The 18,934-nt window shown below is 45.9% G+C and overlaps 2 protein-coding genes across 3 annotated transcripts in view; one reads left to right on the forward strand and one right to left on the reverse strand.

Annotated features, from left to right (window-relative positions):
- The window catches only part of STXBP2 (syntaxin binding protein 2), a 47,687-nt gene extending 34,244 nt beyond the window's left edge, over window positions 1-13,443 (reverse strand). Inside the window, exons 1-2 of the mRNA XM_088480375.1 lie at window positions 13,274-13,443; window positions 4,231-4,280 (exon numbers count right to left, since the gene is read on the reverse strand). Of these exons, the coding sequence (XP_088336501.1) occupies window positions 4,231-4,280; window positions 13,274-13,310 (87 nt within the window). The 5' untranslated portion in view covers window positions 13,311-13,443. The remainder of the gene's footprint in view (window positions 1-4,230; window positions 4,281-13,273) is intronic.
- A 233-nt stretch (window positions 13,444-13,676) lies between these two features.
- RETN (resistin) overlaps window positions 13,677-18,934 on the forward strand; it is a 39,215-nt gene continuing 33,957 nt past the window's right edge. Inside the window, exon 1 of one of the 2 annotated variants that reach the window (XM_088480378.1) lies at window positions 13,677-13,772. The gene's annotated coding sequence lies outside the window, so the exon portion shown is untranslated. Of the gene's footprint in view, window positions 13,773-18,608; window positions 18,754-18,934 lie in introns of those variants that run through there. The other variant, XM_088480376.1, reaches the window with a different exon arrangement.

The raw sequence follows: 18,934 nt of genomic DNA on the forward strand, positions 1-18,934 counted from the left end.
GATGTAATAGGTGCAGACTCTGCAAACACAAAACCAACCTGGTTTCAACTTTAAAAAAATGGCGATTTAAATCCTGTGGCAATGAGCACAGAAAAATCTACACTTTGCAAACTCAGCACGTTATATTCCCCCTCCCCACCCCCGAGGGGGTCCAAGGGATGCTTATACTAAAAGTGGTCTGGTGCTAAATAGTTTTCATTAGAGAGCAGGAATGCCATAGATATGCCAGTCACCACCTCAACTGGGCACCTCCAGGATCTTTCCTATCAATTGGCATCGGGAGACTTCTGAGCACCACCAAAAATAGGATGGTAATCGCCTTCAGGAACCGAATATGTTACTCGCTCCAACAAAGATAAACACGTTATACAAGGGATAAGATCTTGCCACAGATTTCCACATTTGAGGGCAAATTACATGTAATTTGGGTTAGGAGGCAGCCCATGAAATATGTTCCAGGATCAGGTGCTCCAATGCCAGCTCTGTGTATACTATCTGGAAGCAGGTGTGCACTTTCACATACATTTACTAAATAGGGATTTCAGAGAACTGATATATGTTTATGGGAGATAAATGTATATGATCTAAATAAGAATTTGGGAAAATATTAATGAGAAATACTTGGGGACAGATTCCATTATTCGCTGAGTTGGGCAGTCTGTTCTCCCAGGTAAAGTACACAAAGCCATTCATATACAGATCCGCAATCAACCCCAAGGATAGAGTTAATGCTTATTTCTGCTGGCCTCCTGCAGAGGTGTGAGAGAAGTAAATGAGAACGGCTGCCTCTGGGCTACGCGCAGGTTGGACTGTTTATCTCCAGTGACTCAATTTGCCCTGAACAGGCTGAAGCAGCCGACGTCGCTGCGGTGAAGACATGGTAGAAGAGGGCACTGTGCACTTCTTCCCATGCAGCATCTAATTTGCTCATTCCAATTAGCTATAGATACATTCTACTAAACAGTGTAAATAACAACCATCCATAGCATTGTAATTTCCCCACAGAAGGTGGACACGCTACTTCACTTAAGCTGAACACTGCATTGTTGGATGTAAATTATCTATTAGTTTGTAGGAGCTGGAGCAAACTGGATTCCACTTAAAGTACAAAGTGCAAACCGGGTCTCATGGAAAGTACAGGAACAGGAGCTGACCTGAACTTCAGTCATTTTGTGGGTTGGAAATCAGGGAACATGTCAGTACAGTCACTACTGTATCTCATTTATATAATCTTGTCCTGCAAAATATATCTACTTTGTGCACCTTGGGATTGGGAACAATAATAAATGACCCTTAAGTTGGGTACAGCCCGATCGATATATTGCTGGTTCCAATGAACGGGAAATATATCTATATTGCATCACCGGGTGTGTACAGCGGATTTTCCATGTGAATAACAGGCATATGCGATCTGCTGTGCAGCTCAGCAGATGGCCGATATATCTGAAAGATATATCAGTCATCTGCTAGTGCGTACGGGTGACCTGCCGATCGCCCGTACACATGCTGCAGGGACACAGCGGTGATTGACAGCTCAACTGGGCTGGCAAATTTCAATACCCATCCAGTTGAGCTGTAAAGCCTGGCACATTGGGCAGATGATTGGTAAGTGAGTATACACTTACCAATTGTCAGATAGGTCGGAGGTCGACCTAGTGTGTACCCAGCTTGAGAGGGGAAATTCAATTAGCCACAATTATTTATCTGTGGTGAAAAAAGCCAGCGGCAATTCAATTAATGCGCCCATTTTTCTTCGCCCGATAATTTATCTGTTATCGGGCGTTAACACATAGAATCCGGGAAAAGTTCCCGGACCAATGTGTTAACCCACTGTTTGCACCCAATAACAGAATAATTATCACACGAAAAGAAATAGGCATTAAGTGCAGTGATGCGGGCCGACTTCAGGGGCTAACTAGATAGCTCCAATGGATGAATTTACTCCGGGAAAATTACTGCGGTTAATTGAATTCCCCCTTAGAGAGTTACTGACATCTTGGCAGCCTTGCATTCCAGATAGGCACCATGGGGTTGGTGTAGGGGCATTTATGTAACTGCAGGACAACTTACTGCAATCTCAGCCTTTCTATTTACCATCAAATCCAATTACTACAGGATTTTAATGAAGTGCGTGAGCGGGGCAGGAGACAGGGCCGCAGTGAAGCGGGGGCAGGAGACAGGGCCGCAGTGGAGCGGGGGCAGGAGACAGGGCCGCAGTGGAGCGGGGGCAGGAGACAGGGCCGCAGCGGAAAGTCAAGATAATACTGACCTATGTATATTAACTTCAATTTGAGCAATGATTGCCCTTTTTGGGCCAATCCTGGTGAGGTAGGAGTGCATATAACGTATAACCGGTGAACTCTGGGCCTTATTCAGACCCGGTCGCAAGCGCTGAGCCGGCTCCATCGTGCGCATGCGCGAGACCCGGATAGCGATGGGCAAACCGTCGCTCCGGGTCTCACACTAAAGGGGGCGTGCTGTCGATGCTGAGTGACAGCACGCCCCCTTTGGTGGGCGGGCCGGGGGGGGCTGCCCAAACTGAGGCGTTCCCATGTGAACACCTACCGTTTGGGGCCGGCCCCACTGACATCACAAGTGATGTCAGTGGAGCGATTCTGGCTCTGTTAGAGCCGAAATCTCTCTGGGGCTTGCGGCAACGAGACCCTACCACAAGGGTCTCGTCAAAAGCCCGATGGTCGCGATGGTCTTAACCATCGCGACCATCTTCCTGGGCGCTCGCTAAAGCTGTGGGTGGTCACCCACAGCTATGCGAGCGGCCAGGCTGTTCTAAAAACAAAACAAAAAAGACCGGCCCCGATTCAGAGCGAGCGCTCTGTCAGAGTGTCCGGCTCTGAATCAGGGCCTCTGTACAAGGCCATCTCTCTCTGTCTGAGGGCAGCATCATGTCTACAGCTTTTATTTTAGAATCTGTTGCCTCTCTTCCCTGCTGGCCTTTCTGTATCAGTATCTGTGGCATTGTATGCAGATGACAGGTAATATACAGATTCAGCTGGGTAAGCAGAAATATGCTACCTGCTAAGAACTGTGAGAGAATACACAAGGTATATTCCCATATTACATACTTACATGGGTCTTGTGTAAGATTATAAAATATAACAAAATACACAGGGGAGGAGATTCACCATAGGCAGTGTGGTCAGTGTTCAGGCACAAATGTAAAAGCTGGATTCCCTATTCAGGAAAGCTAAAAGAAACTGCAGCATTGATGAATCTGCAACAATAGTCATTTCAATATGCGAGGACGACGATGCCACCGACACCAGCTGCCCGCTGGAAATTCATTAATGTTCTCTTTCCCTCTCTTTCTTTGGCCGCTCTGAACATGGCGTGCTGTGTTGAAACATGTAAATGACATGCACAAACACAACGATCCACTAATGGCGAAATCAGAGGCATATGCTCAGATGTGTCCTCATACACCTAGGGGTAAATTGACTAAAGTGAGAGTTTCTAGAAGTGAGTTTTAGAAGAGATGTTGCCCATAGCAACCAATCAGATTCTAGCTATTATCTTCTAGAAGGTGCTAGTTAAATAGAATCTGATTGGTTGCTATGGGCAACATCTCTTCTAAAACTCACTTCTAGAAACTCTCACTTTAGTCAATTTACCCCCTAGCCTCAATACGCCATGCGAGTGAGCCGCCAGGTCCCAAGCAACTCAGCGTCTTCTCACACGAAACAGCTGCGATAAATGGCTTTAGGGGACTGCACTGACTAATGTGATATGTGACACTTGTATCTCTGTGTGCAAAGGAGTCTGTATATGAAGCACAATGGAACGTGGCGTAGAAAAAAAACAATTCTGCGGCATCGTAACACTTCGTATAGAGACGCACAGATATACAAGTGTCACGTATCACATTAATCAGTGCAGCCTCCTGAAGCGGTTTCACGCATCAGTTTGCAAGATGACTTTGAGCAAAAGAGTCAGACAGAACCTGGTGCTACAGAAAGTTCTGTTTGGTGCGACTGCGGCAGCAATAGTGTGTGAGGACACATCTGTATACCAGTATGGAGGAATATTCTATTGTGTGATCAGTATATAAAAGCCTCCCATAACACAGGTGGGCATGGGACACTTATACACAGAGTACTGAGTGACTAACCTGGCTCTAAGGCAGAACAAAGATCCAATCTAAGGGTGTATGCCCTGGGTGCACTAGTATCACCACATACACCACTCATACAGGCAACCTAAAATGTCACTTACCTTCCACTCTCCATCCTTCTTTACACTGCCAATCACCCCGTTTAGGATCTCTGCAGAGAACAGGGAAACAAGTCAGTCCTGATAGCACAGCACTTACTATACCATTGAAAGACAACGATTGGATGAACACGCAGCAAACGCAGTTGGAAGATACAATAATACAGGAATTTCTGAGAATACACAATAAGCTGTGTACACACTGTACCCAGCGACGGCTGATGCGACTGGACAATATGTCGGGCAGTCCGTACACACTGTACAATCTGGTGTACGATCACCCGATATATCGTTCCCCCGCCGTATCCGGAAGCATGGAGTTGTCCATCAGATTTTCAGACTGGCTTGTACTGCAGACAGATCTGAAGATGCGATGAACGACGTACGGGAGCGCGCAATAGTGCGTACACACTGAACTATGTGGACGATTTGTTGTTCCAATTCGTCCCAAAGCAACAAATCGTCCAATATATCGTCTAGTGTGTTCCCAGCTTAAGGGACATGGGCAGACTACATGGAGCAATGGGTCTTTATGGGCAGTTCATGGGCTGATTTTAACGCAGACCTTTCACAAACAGGTAAAGCACAGGCAGAGATGCTGAAAGCACCCTCAGGCCCTGATAGAGGAAGCACTGAGTGTTTATGAGGAGAACTCTGTTATGATGAAAAGAGCGACAGAAGGGCGACACTTTCCTTTCACACACACAGAAAACTGAAACTTTCCCATCTGGTAGATATATTACTGGCTGCTACATGCGACCCAAGTATTCTTCATGCCCCTCTGCTGGATCTCTCTATCTCACCACTTTCATATTTCAGAATCAAGTTACTAAAGAAAAAAAGAGGAAAAAAATATTTGGGCAAACGGAAAAACGAAAAAAAAAAAAATATATATATATATATATATATATATAAAAGAGGAAGTTTGATGCTATGAAGCTGGGTGTGTGCGACTTGTAGGAAATCCTGTGATAGTGTATCGCTTGGGAGATAAGGGAGCTCCTAAACTGAAACACATGCAGAAGTATTTTATGGTATTTATTATATATGGTATTCAGTTAGAAATGCTTCATTATCACTAATAAGCCGATTTGCAATATAGGTCTAAACAGCCTGGTTAGGGGACAATCACGCTGACACACATATACTGTACACCTGGCCCTGATGGTGGTAATATGGACAGTGACTCCCTGATCTGCATCTGTACATACACATGATTCAGGAACTGACAATCAAGTATGGCAGCTCCAGATCCGTATTCTTCACATGTGCACACAAGGAGTGCAGGAGCTGGCTCACTAATTTGTATATTACACAGTCCAGGAACTAACTCTCTATTTACAAAAACAGATACACAGGAGCAAAACCAGAGTCTGTACAAACACAGGAAGCGCAAGAGCTGACTATCTAGGGTGGGGGCTGGGAAACAACTCAATTCTAACTGTGATGATGAATTTCAGATCCACAAGCTGCCTACTTATTCAGGCAAATATGCAGAGTGCAGAAGCCAGCTGGACATTATAAAGGGGGATTACTGTCTGCGCTAGAGACAGCCACTTTGTGCTGGGCATTATAAAGGGTGACCCCTGTCTACAGAGAAAGCCACTTGGACAGTATAAAGGATGACCACTGTTTACAGAGACAGCCACTCTGTGCTGGACATTATAAAGGGGGATTATTGTCTGTGCTAGAGACAGCCACTTTGTGCTGGACATTATAAAGGATGACCACTGTCTGCAATAGAGACAGCCACTCTGTGCTGGACATTTTAAAGGGCGACTACTGTCTGCGCTAGAGACAGCCACTCTGTGCTGGGCATTATAAAGGGCGACTACTGTCTGCGCTAGAGACAGCCACTCTGTGCTGGGCATTATAAAAGGTGACCACTGTCTACAGAGAAAGCCACTTGGACAGTATAAAGGATGACCACTGTTTACAGAGACAGCCGCTTTGTGCTGGACATTATAAAGGGGTGACCACTGTCAACACTAGAGAGCCACTTTTTATGGGCATTATAAAGGATGACTGTTATCTGCAGTAAAGACAGCCACTCTGTGCTGGACATTATAAAGGGGGATTACTGTCTGCGCTAGAGACAGCCACTTTGTGCTGGGCATTATAAAAGGGTGACCACTGTCTACAGAGAAAGCCACTTGGACAGTATAAAGGATGACCACGGTTTACAGAGACAGCCACTAGTGTTGACAGTGGTCACCCCTTTATAATGTCCAGCACAAAGCTGGACATTATAAAGGGGTGACCACTGTCAACACTAAAGAGCCACTTTTTATGGGCATTATAAAGGATGACTGTTGTCTGCAGTAAAGACAGCACTTTGTGCTGGACATTATAAAAGTGCTACAACTGTCTGCAGTAGATACAGCCACTCTGTGCTGGACATTATAAAGGGGTGACCACTGTCTGCAGTAGAGACAGCCACTCTGTGCTAGACAGTATAAAGGGTGACCACTGTCTGCAGTAGAGACAGCCACTTTGTGCTGGACAGTATAAAGGGTGACCATCATCTACAAAAGAAAGACATCTTGTGCAGGAGTCCACAGTAAATTGATTTCCTGCATTCATATAAAAATTGGTTCAGACAACGTATGCTTCCACTGTGTTGGTGCCATGAATACAGTACATGCAAAGAGGCAGGAAAAAGCTAGACCTTTTTGAGATTAGCCACAAAAATAAGGCACCCGCTCCACCATATTGGGCACTAAGTCCCAGGACAGTTAGATTTGTCCAGCTATGATATAGGTATTAAAGGGGTGGTCCGCAGAGATTTTTATTGACGTTTCAAAATGGGAAGCATTTGTATTATAAGGCAGCTCATGAGACTGTAGCACCTTAAACCCAAAACTGTGAATTCATTTTTGAAATGTCATTGAAGGTGATGGGTCACATGGGTCCGATTGTGAGAACATCCACACAAATGTCAGCAAGAGGATGATGAAAAAGAACAGCAAGCAGTGGGACTTGGAAATAAGGCCATGGGTGGTAAATGTGAAGGAAGTCAGGACGCTGTGGCCTTACAGGGACTAGTCCACTAGTTCAGCGGAGGAGGGCTTTGAATTTTCACTTTCAAAATATTTATGGGACGTCAAGGACCATGAGAGAGATTAGAACACTGCACAAACCTAGACAAGAGCCAATAGAGGATAAGGCGGGAGTGAGTGAAATGCTGGTGAATGCCAAATCCTAACATGAAACTGAGAAAATGTTCTGCATTCCCATGTTCACCAACACCAGTCCCTGGATCTGCATGCATTCTTATGTCCACACACGGCACTGATAATGTAGCACTGATGCCTGACCCTGGAGAAGACTTCTGACGTGTGCTTTAACCATATACAAAAAACAAAGAGCCAAGAAGGGCTAGTTGTTGGGGCACTCTTAAATCAAATTTAATAAAATGTAACCTTTATTAGTAATTATAAAAAAGCTGCAGATTTCCTCATTTTAATAGAATAAATGGATATGGCGAAATAAATATTCAAAATAATTCTGGGTAATCGTGCTCCTATAAATTCTAGATTATTTATTCACATCATACAGGAGTTTTGTACCCATGGTGATCCTGAAATCAACATAAACCAAATCAAATGTAATCACTTATGTCCCTGCTATTATACACTTAGTCCCGTTCTGCTCCTAAATATTACCTACAACACCCAATATTCCCTGGTGGTCACCCGTCCAAGTACTAATCGGGCCCAATACTGTATAGCTTCCAAGATCAGACGAGATTGGGCATATTCAGTATTGGCTTTAACCAGCCAATAGTAGATTGGATAAGCCTAGATAAGGCTCACAGTGTTCTCCTCCCTTGATTAAGCTACAAAAAAAAGTAGAGTGAGATGCATCAAAGGATGAATCGCTGTGTCTCAGCCTCAGGGAGATTGCCAGACTCTCACAGCCTCTCTTTTGGGAATCTCCTACACAAGCCAGGAGAGTCAGCAAGTAAGGATGATATAGGAGAAATGGATAAACCCCTTGGCTATAAGCCACCACTCCCATACCCATCACTTTATGTGCATCTGTGACATGTAGGAGGCCTCTCACGTGTGTGTGGTCAATTAGACACACAGCCCGATGCTTGTTAACCAGGTGTAACACATGGATTTTAAGCGTGCAACCAGCTTAACACTTTTCTTATGACACTGATCATTTCTTTTTGGGGTTAAAAATCTACAGTATTAATATTTCCATGAATATCTCTAGCACAAGACTGCAGGACAACATTTGATATCGTTGGAGCAAATATATAAATCAAACCAGAAAATTATTTTCTGCTACAGTTATGACGTAGGAGTAGGGTTGTCCATAATGGTCGATGGTTGGCAACCATCAATGTTTTTCACCAGATGTTGATGGTTTACCCATTCAATGGCAGGGAGCCAATGATTCACTTTTGCTGGCCATACACCTGCACGATTTCGGACCGATTGCCCGATTTTCAACGAGTCTTACGATTAATCTTGTAGAAATCGTGTATTTTTGGAGTAGGATATGATCCGATGCGCACTCCCGCAGCTCCTAAAACGGATCATATGATCAGATGTGCAGCCCATATTATCCATCGTATCGTGTGCAGATCGTACCATGTATTTTGTGCATGCCATGCATTGCGCATCCATTCATGTAATTTCAATGACTTTTCCCAATGATCTTATGCTGGTCGTGCAGGTGTATGGCCAGCATACAGTTTCCCTTTCATTTGTGCATGTGCGCTTGCGATTTATGGATGGTTCAAACACCAAGGTTTCCGTGTGCCAACCATTAACCATCGATGGCTAGCCCTTCAATGGACAACAGTAGCCAGGAGTCATATTTAGGTAGAAATAAGACTGCTAGGTTATATGTAACCAGATGAGCAGATTACCTACACGTATAAACCTGGTAGTGTAGGACACAGCACAAGGCGGAGTTGCCCAATAATAAAATGCACCAAAGCAAAAATGGAGATATGCCATACACCCCAATCCCAGAGTCAGCCCTTTGTGACCCCTAATAAGTCACATTGTCTCCCTTCATACCAGGTATTAAAGAATTGATTAGAACTTTCGTAAGAGAACAAACTGAAACCATATGTGTTAAGAGCTGTATAAAATTTGAATGCTCAACATAGTAATGATAAAAAGGACAGAAATATTGCAGCATGCACATTGATGGTTTCCTAAGCAAACAAATACGTTCCAACAGCAAACAAATGTAAGACAATTACTCTGTTAATACCTCCCAAAATCAGGACAGTGTGTGCACTCATCACATGCCCTAGGGCAGGCCTAGTACTTTTAAGGCACTATGTCATCTCCAACACAGTCCATTTAAATAAAAAAAAAAATACCAAGAACTCTGTATTGCCACGTGCACCAGTGGAGGTATCTACCAACAGGTCCAGCAATCAGGATAAATATCCTGGCAGTCGGGACACTGTACAGTCTCCTAGAAACAGGACTGTCCCATCTAAACTGGAACATAGGAAGATGAGAAATGTACTTTACCATTCACCTTGGAGGACCTTTAGGCATACACGACTGATTACTATATCACAGAACCTACCTAACATTACCTATTAGACATGGTCAAATATTCTATGCCAGCCTTAGGCAACCTGTTTCCTGGCTGCCGTGGGAATTCCAAGCTCCCAAATACCTTGTAGATCTCTGGTTAATACAGGTGTAAGACACTACACCTATGAAACATGACCTGACCACTTTGCATATATCATAATTCAATACAAAGCATACAGGATAAGAACAACTACTGATACTGCAACCACAGTGAGTGAAGTACGGGACAGTCAGGGAAAATGAAGACTCTGGATCTCGTCTGTGACATGATCTAAGGACAACTGTAACTCCCCCTAGAAATCATTGAATAAAAAAAATGTGTCAGCAAAGAGGTAGATGAAATTTGGATAACAGGGTTTAAATGACTCCGTAAAGGGCTGTACCCTGACAGCTCACTGGCTGAATGTTGCATTCAAATATTTTCTTTGTGGCTCCCACTGATCCTGACAACTAGAGCAGCCACTTAGGGGTTAGAGCAGTGGTTCCCAAACTGGGTGCTGTGGCATCCTGGGGTGCCTCCGGGCACTTACATGGGTGCCTCTGGTTTGTGGTCCAGTACCAAATAAAATGATTTTTACTCAGTGTGATAGGCAAAACCAACTGCCTTTTAAAAAATATGTGGACAAAAAGAAGCACAGCCCTGACAACTACCACATAACTGAACCTAAGGGTGACATAGAAGCACTATTTACTTCATTTAATTTTTGCTGAATTTCTCATTAAGAAATCTTTGGTCCAAGGGTGCCATGGAAAAAATGCTGATACTCTAGGGTGCCGTGTTTCAAAAAAGTTTGGGAACCACTGGGTTAGAGGATCATTCATGTGGCTAGTATATAATGCAGTGATAAATCCAGTGGCATGTAATGCACAGATCATTCTGGGGGCTCACATGCAATGCAGATATAGGGGCCTATTCATCAACACTACAATAACGTTTTTAAGGACATTTTCCTTAATTACCATTATTTTAGTATTCATGAAGACACTTAACACAGGAGATATCACTGATATCTCCTGGTTAAGTCCGCCTGCGTTAATTTCCACACTCCCCATACATTAGTACAGGGCTATGGAAATTATGCTATTCATCAAATTCCAAAAATTATGTATTTTCGGAATTTGATGGAGTTACTACCCGCCACTGTGAAGTAGCGTATAGTAGGTGACACTTACCTATGTCAGCGTGGGCAGGTCCTCCTCCGCTCCCTGGCCTCTCCTCTGGCTCCTGTGGCTGTTCTGACACATGTTCTCCAGGTAGAACACAGTAAAGTTTAGACAAAAAAACAAAAACGTTTACTGTGTTCTGCCTGGAGAACACAGTGTCAGGACAGCAGACGGAGCCAGAGGCGGCTGCAGCGGGCAGGTAAGTCGAGGACAGGGGGGGGAGGTGAGCGGTGGGGGGGGGGCTGGCACACAGAGTTACCGCAGCTGTAGGCAGTGCTGCGCATGCACTGCTTTTACGGATGTAACAGCGCAAGCGCAGTTCTTACTACAGCTGCGGTAAGTTATAGCAGGCAGGGAAAACTATTTCCTGAAAAGCTGTCATTGCAAAAATGACAGCTTTTCGGAATAGATAGTTATGGAGAGGAGGAATGATAAATTCCTCCGGTAATTAGGTAGAACTCCATGCAAGTTCTAAACCTAATTACCTCCAGAGAAATTTTAGTTTTGATGAATAGGCCCGATAATCACCGAGTCCAGTATACGCATATTGATGGGCAGCACAAAAGGCAGTTGGCTACCAAACAAAAAGTGATGCACTAAATCTATACTTTGCAACGGATCATCAGCAGCGTTAACCAGTCAACAGACAAAGACAAAAGTACAAATTTAGCAGAATAACAAGAGTTGTACAAATAGAAGTATGAGCTGCACAGGTACAATGACAAGTAGCACAGAACAAAAACATTGGGCCTGATTCTGTAAGGATTGTAATTGCAAAGTTGCACGCAGGCTATAGATATAGCATGTATGCACGCAGGCAGCTTTGCAATTGCGATCCTTGCAGATATGGTAATGCAGCAGAAGGCATCACACCTCCTGTGCATTACTTAATCGAGCTCCGTTGTTTAACGCAGCATCGGTTAATCTGCGTACAATCGGCCGGCTGCGTTGACCCATAGAGTACCGCAGCCGGCCGTCGCAGTTTACAGGAAGAGGTCAGGAAATCTGTCACCCGACGGGGATCCTGGCCTCTTCCCTCCCCCCAACAGCGGCGACACGCCACTGTTTCGGGTAACGGAGGCTGTCGCCGCCCCCAAACAGCAGCAGACTATCAATCATTGACAGTCTGCAAGCGTACTCGCAGACCCATTCTACACATGCGCAGAACGTGTCTGGTGCCTGCGCAGATTCCCAAACATCGGGAATCTGCGTTCAGCAGTGCACTAGCTGAATCAGGCCCGTAGTCTGGATGCATAAATTGAACATAGCAGTATAGCTCCCACAAATAAAATTGCAGTATAAAACACAGTGGGTAGAAGCGGGCATACAGAGAACAGACATGAAGTAGGGAGAGCCCTGTTTAGTCAAAAACAACATAATGTTACCAACTAGACGATGCTGAAAATCAAAATCTGCATCTCAATCTTAAAATGAAGCAGGAGGGGACTATATTATAAAATTATATACACAGCATACTGGATAGTGCTGTGCACACAGCAGAATGTAAGCTCTCAAGGGCAGTGCCCTCTACCCTCTTGTGCTTCTCCTTAAGGTGTGTACACACGGGTTGATTTTTTTGGATGACTGAACGATAACGACGTCCCATTTGCAGTTGCCGTTCATCGCCCGAACCTCCCGTCCAACCTGACGATAATGTCCGGTTGAACATGTTTGGGGGATGAGGGAGGGAACCCGGCACTGAACAAAATCGTTCTTGATGTCGTTCAGTGTTGTTAACAACACTGAGCACACCCCTGCCGGGGACACACGGGACGATTTCGTTCATGGAACAAATCGTCCCGTGTGTACGCACCTTTACTTATCCTGTCATCGACTCCTCACAATTGCTTACGCCCTGTTGCTTGAGTGTAATGATCACTAATGCAGCAATGTACATAAACCTTGTCCTGCATTGTATTGTATTGTATTGTACTGTAACTCACTTGTTGCTTGCTCATTTATTTATGAACTTTGTTAGGCGCTGCGGAACCCTTGTGGCGCTATATAATTAAAGGATAATGATAATCTAAGTATATACCTGTTCAGTAGCCTATAGTCCGATATAGAGCACACATAGAAATCTGTAGCCCTAAACTTTGATGGCAGTCCTAAATCAGATCTACTACATGACGTCACTTCCTATTATGACCCATGACGTCCTGCGACTGGGTGACGTCACACTGACACAGGCTAAGCTGCCATGTTCAGCTCACAGCCGGTATGAAAAGCTGAAACCGCTATGACTGGTCCTGCGCAGAGCCGGGTAACTTCCCGATGAGAAACTCTCGTACGCACGGTACACTTACTCTCTCCGACCACCGCCTTCAGCCCGGTCGGCGCCATGTTTCGTTATCCCACTGCCGTCGCCAGATTACGGTCCCCCGAAACTTTGGCGACTTCCGCGTTGAGACGTCACGATCCCTCGCAACATCACGGGAGGTGCAGGAAGTCCGTTGCTAAGGGGAGGAGGCGTGGTTGTTAGGGGAGGGCGGTAGTCAGCCAATGACGTGGTTGTTTACAAAAACCTTCCCGGGCTGCACAGACGTGGTCACGTGACGTATGGCGTAGCCGCTGTGGCCTGGGCATTGGCTGGCTCGTCTGTGACACTAATGGAGCAATACACCTGCCTCATTCATTCATATACACAGTACACACCGTTACTGCGGCCAGTTACATAGCTGGCCTGCTATTGTATTGGGGTCATGAACTCGACCCTGGCCAGGACCCTAACTGTGTGGAGTTTGTATGTTCTCATCTCCTTGCTTGGGAATAAATAAGCAAGAGGCTGGGGGTGGCAGAGACCAGGTAATATATCGCTGCTGCAGAATCTGGGTTTTTGGATGGATTCTATTAAAACATCATAAGGTGGACACATATGGTCTTATCTTTATGCTTATGTAAGGTCAGGTTGTGGAATGACAGAGACGCAAACTTGCAGCGTCTTTACTACAGTGCATTTCCGTCCTTAGCGGCGCCATTGGCGCAGCAGGAGTGGCAGCATCAAATTTGCACCAGCGCTTTGGCTGGTCTCCCTCTTATTATGGCCTCCAGTGGCTCTGTATACACACGCAGTGGCGTAACTATACATTTTGCATCCCCCTGCCAAAAAGGTTTCTGGAACACCCCTCCCCACTCACCTACAGACTCCTCACCTCTTCTAGAGACCACTCTCCATCTACCCCTACTACTAATACCCCTATTACTCACCTAGAGACTGATAGGAGCCCCTCCATAGACTGCTGGAAGGCAGCACACAGGGCAGTGGAATCACACATGAGACAGCCATGGTATACAGTAGTGCCCTGGCATATGTGTGTGTGCCCATATACGCTGCTGCCTTATCTGCAGTAATTGACACTTGCAGCTGGCTTCGACTATTTTAGGTGCCTGGTGCCCTTCTCCCCAACGCCCTGAGCCAGTACCTTTGTATCTCTCCAGCATGTCCTCATAGGCCTAGAGGTATTCCTGCTCGTCCGTGCGGTGCTGTGAGGAGGAGGCACTGGGCATGTAAAAGCCATTGCTAGGATTAGCGCACCGGCCGCCTGACTACTATACACCTGGCTCCGGCCATCACCAGGCTGCCAGTGCAGACTACAGCAGCGACAAGATGAGTTGTTGGGGAGGGGATCTGTCCCAGGAGACGCTCAGTCTGCCCCGGTCCTCCTCTTGTCCCTGCCCACACCGGTCAGCGGCCCAGCTGTCACATCCCTTCTCCCAGCGCCAGAGTCGCACTGACAGGGCTGAGCATGGGCTGGTCTGTGTCTGGAGCATTACACACTTCAGCCGCTTGTCATCTGCCGCCTCCTCCACCAGTGTCGCGTCCCCGCAACCCCCCCCAGGGGTCTGCGGGGACCGTTGCTTCGCCACTGCACACACGCATGGGTTTTACCACCCCCTTGTTATCTCCCCGAATAGCCCACTATTATTCCCAGACCCTTCATCCAAATCTATTTTTTAATCTTTCATATAATACGAGCCCCATTAATTTAACTCTTCATGACTAAACTATGGATCACTGAGGATTCCTTTTGTAAACATTTCTCACAGAGGAGCATATTATCACAGTCTGGATCTCAGATGCGGATTGGCTGTGTTAAATTGGCCCTTTATGCAGCAGCTGACCGGGGTCACAGTACAGGAGCTCGGAGACCAGCTGACAGGAGCACCAGAGGACCTCACCGGAGCATTGATCACCGGTCCCGGGCTGCAGGTAAGTGTTGGGGGGTTTTTAACAATTTTTTTTTTTTTAGTGGTCAGCTTGTGGCTTATTTAGACCACAAAGCTGATCACAGGGGCCGGCTTCCTGCTCTGCCTGTCAGAGCAGAGGAGGAGTCATGCAATCAGAAAAGCCTGGATCATACCATCTTCAGATGGTGTTATTAAGTATGTAGTCATGTGACCGACGGCAGCAAGACCACCGCTCACAATCCGGAATGCCGGCTAGGGATTTGATAGGCGTCAAAATACCGATGCCTAAAATTATTCCAACACCAAGGATGGCATCCCAAACGAAGGTAAGTCCAGGGCGCCCTTAGCGTTAGCCGCGCAGTGGGGGGGGTTTAGGATTAGGGAGTCTAGTGGGGTTAGGTTTGGGGGGAGATCACTAAGGGAGAGTTGGGGGGGGGGGCCCTTCTTGATACCAGGCCCTCCTCCAAAAGTCTTTGCCTCACTGTGAGTGAAGATGCACTTACACCTGCCTGCTGACATTCCTGAGCAAGCTCTGCACTGGTGGTGCCCCGACCCTGCAACTGAATCAACTTTAGGAGACGGCCCTGGCGCTTGCTGGACATTCTTGGGTGCCCTGAAGCCTTCTTCACAACTATTGAACCTCTCTCCTTGAAGTTCTTCATGAACCAATAAATGGTTGAATTAGGTGCAATCTTAAGGTGCGTACACAAGTAACAATTTTTTGAACGATTTAACTATAACTACGTCGTTATCTTTCAAAAAATCGTTCAGTTCCTGAGTTATAACAATATACGAAAATCGTTCAAGCGCGCTCCTGTTTGTAGTTCATTTCAGACTGACCAACATAACGATTTTCAGTAAGGGAAGGAACATTTTTCGTTCATAGCTGTAAAAATCGTTCATTACACTTCAAAAAATCGTTCACTTTTCAAGGGAAAATGACAGATAATCGTTGGTTACAAAATAGTTACGTGTATGCACCTTTACTTGCAGCAATATCCTTGCCTGTGAAGCCCTTTTTGTGCAAAGCAATGATGACTGCACGTGTTTCCTTGCAGGTAACCATGGTTAACAGAGGAAGAACAATGATTTCAAGCTCCACCCTCCGTTTAAAGCTTCCAGTCCGTAATTCTAACTCAATCAGTATGACAGAGTGATCTCCAACCTTGTCCTCGTCAACACTCTCACCTGTGTTAACGAGAGAATCACTGACATGATGCCAGCTGGTCCTTTTGTGGCAGGGCTGAAATGCAGTGGAAATTATGTTTTGGGGTTTAAGTTCATTGTCATGGCAAAGAGGGACTTTGCAATTAATTGCAATTCATCTGATCACTCTTCATGACATTCTGGAGTATATGCAAATTGCCATCGTAAAAAGTATAGCAGCAGACTTTGTGAAAACCAATACTTGTGTCATTCTCAAAACTTTTGCCCAAGTTGAGGGAGAGATTCGCCGTGAGGTCCGACTGGGACCCCAACCACTCCAATAGACATCCCAGACCAATTGCCCTACCCTCTGTGAAGTTTTCATCCAAATCCATCCAGTGGAAGGCCCAGAACAGACCCCTGGGTCAAAGTTCTGCCCAGCATACACCGAGAGGTCTAACCAATACCCTAACTCCCCTAAAACATGGCCAGGATCCAATTGGACCACCTCACGTTGGTTTCATCCCAATCGGTTAAGTGGTGTCCGCATTCATGCATGTTAAAAAAAAAAAAAAAAAATACAAAACCCCAATACAGAATGAATGGTACTGTAATTGCACATGACTTGAAAGACAGTAAACCGTACATATTAAGACTATCCTTGAACTGTAGAAGCAGCTGAAGATCAAGTGGACAAACCAATGAACACACCTTACGCTGCGCTGCAAATACAGCTCAATGAGCATAATAAAAAGATTGCCAACAGTACGCATGTGTTGAGAATAGAGTGGACGCAGGAGGGTTCATAGCGTAAAACAATGGCACATGCTGCGGCGCTCACTTTGAATGATCCAATAGAGCAGGGGTTGCCAAACTTGGTCCCAGGACAACAGTCCATGTTTTCCAGACCACCTGTGGATCTTCAGAATGTGTCAGGAAGTAACGCAGCACATCTTTATAATGGGACAGCTAGTAATAACTACACCTGTGCCGCAGCTCGGCGGTCTGGATAAGGGGAGCTGTTAGGGATTCTTGAGAACAGATGGCCTGATTCAGCTTTGGGAATAGAGTGAGAATTAGCACTTAACTGTGGGCCTGATTCAGACCCGGTCGCAAGTGCTGAGCGCTCGCAACCGGGTCGATGTTTGCCCACTGGGCATGCGTACGATGGAGTCGGCTCCCGTCGTGCGCATGCGCGAGACCCGGATAGCGACGGGTGCTCCGTCGCTCCGGGTCTCGCACCAAAGAGGGCGAGCTGTCGATGGTGATTGACCGCTCGCCCCGTGTGGTAGTCGGGCAGGGGGGGTGGCTGGCCAAACAGAGGCATTCCCGAAGGAACGTCTTCTGCACTTCTGCTGTTTGGGGCGACCCCACTGAAATCACCAGTGATATCAGTGGGAGAGCTTCCGGGTCTATTAGAGACCCTACCACAAGGGTCTCGGCGCAAGCCCAATGATCGCGATGGTATTGACCATCGCGACAATCAACCTGGCCGCTCGCAATAGCTGTGGGTGGTCTCCCACAGCTATGCAAGCGGCCAGGAGGCCGAACAAAAAAAAAAAAAACCCTGATTCAGAGCGAGCGCTCGTTCAGACCGTCCGTCTCTGAATCAGGCCCTGTGTACCTGGACAAACCATGTTGCAATGGAAGGGGTGTAAATACATAATTTTTTTTCCATGTAGTGTAAATACTGGCTGCTTTTGCATGTAGCTCACAAATACTGCACAGCTTTATTATTACACTGCACTTTAGATGTCAGTTTGGACACCTCCCTACCACATCTAAATCTCTCTGCACATTTTAAATCTGCCCCACCTGCAGTGCAGCATGGTTTCACCAAGATGATCAGTTAAGTGCTAAATCTCACTCTATTTCCAAAGCTTAATCAGTCCCAGAGTTTGGCAATCCCTGAAGTAGATTATCAGCATCTTCAGACAAGTGAACAGGTGGAGAAGTTTCCCATAGCAACCAATCAGTTTCTGCCTATCATTTTATAAAATGGACTTTATAAATGCTAGCCAGAAGCTGATTGGTTGCTATGTGCAACTTCTCCATTTGTCAGGGTTTAATACATTTCCCCCTATCTGGTTATTTAGACAGCAGGGAGATATATTATCATTGTTAATATGTAAGGAGCCACAGTCACCTGTAACGATGGACAGAGGGGGAAACAGAACATACATAAATCAGGGACAATCAAGGTTGCCAAAATAAATGCATACATGAAAACAAAGGGTAATGTGGGTCTTGCTGATTAGAGAGCTTATATGCTGATTGAAAGTATCACAGGTGAGCCCAGGGGGATGAGGGGCTCAGTGTGTAGACTGGGATAGTGAGGGTTTATCATATCCCTTTTCCATGCACTAACCTCAAAATCCAAGGATATTGCACAGCTCCACCTGGTCCAGTCACCTGAGAAGCCAACCCTGCTAGCGAGCAGAGAAGGACCCAGGTAAGGCTCAGTGTAAAAGGGACCTGTTTACAGCACGGGGAGAGCTGCATTCTGCCGATATGGGTTATTCCCGGACGCAGTGGAAAAGGGGTCTGTCCTGGGTTTGAGCCGGTTTGGAGCTATGGGCCCGATTCAGACCCGCTCGCTAGATGCGTTTGCACGCAGCTGTCAAAGTATGCAA

The sequence above is a fragment of the Taudactylus pleione genome, unplaced genomic scaffold, assembly GCF_031769625.1.
Source record: "Taudactylus pleione unplaced genomic scaffold, aTauple2 ptg000253l, whole genome shotgun sequence".
Lineage (NCBI taxonomy): Eukaryota > Metazoa > Chordata > Amphibia > Anura > Myobatrachidae > Taudactylus > Taudactylus pleione.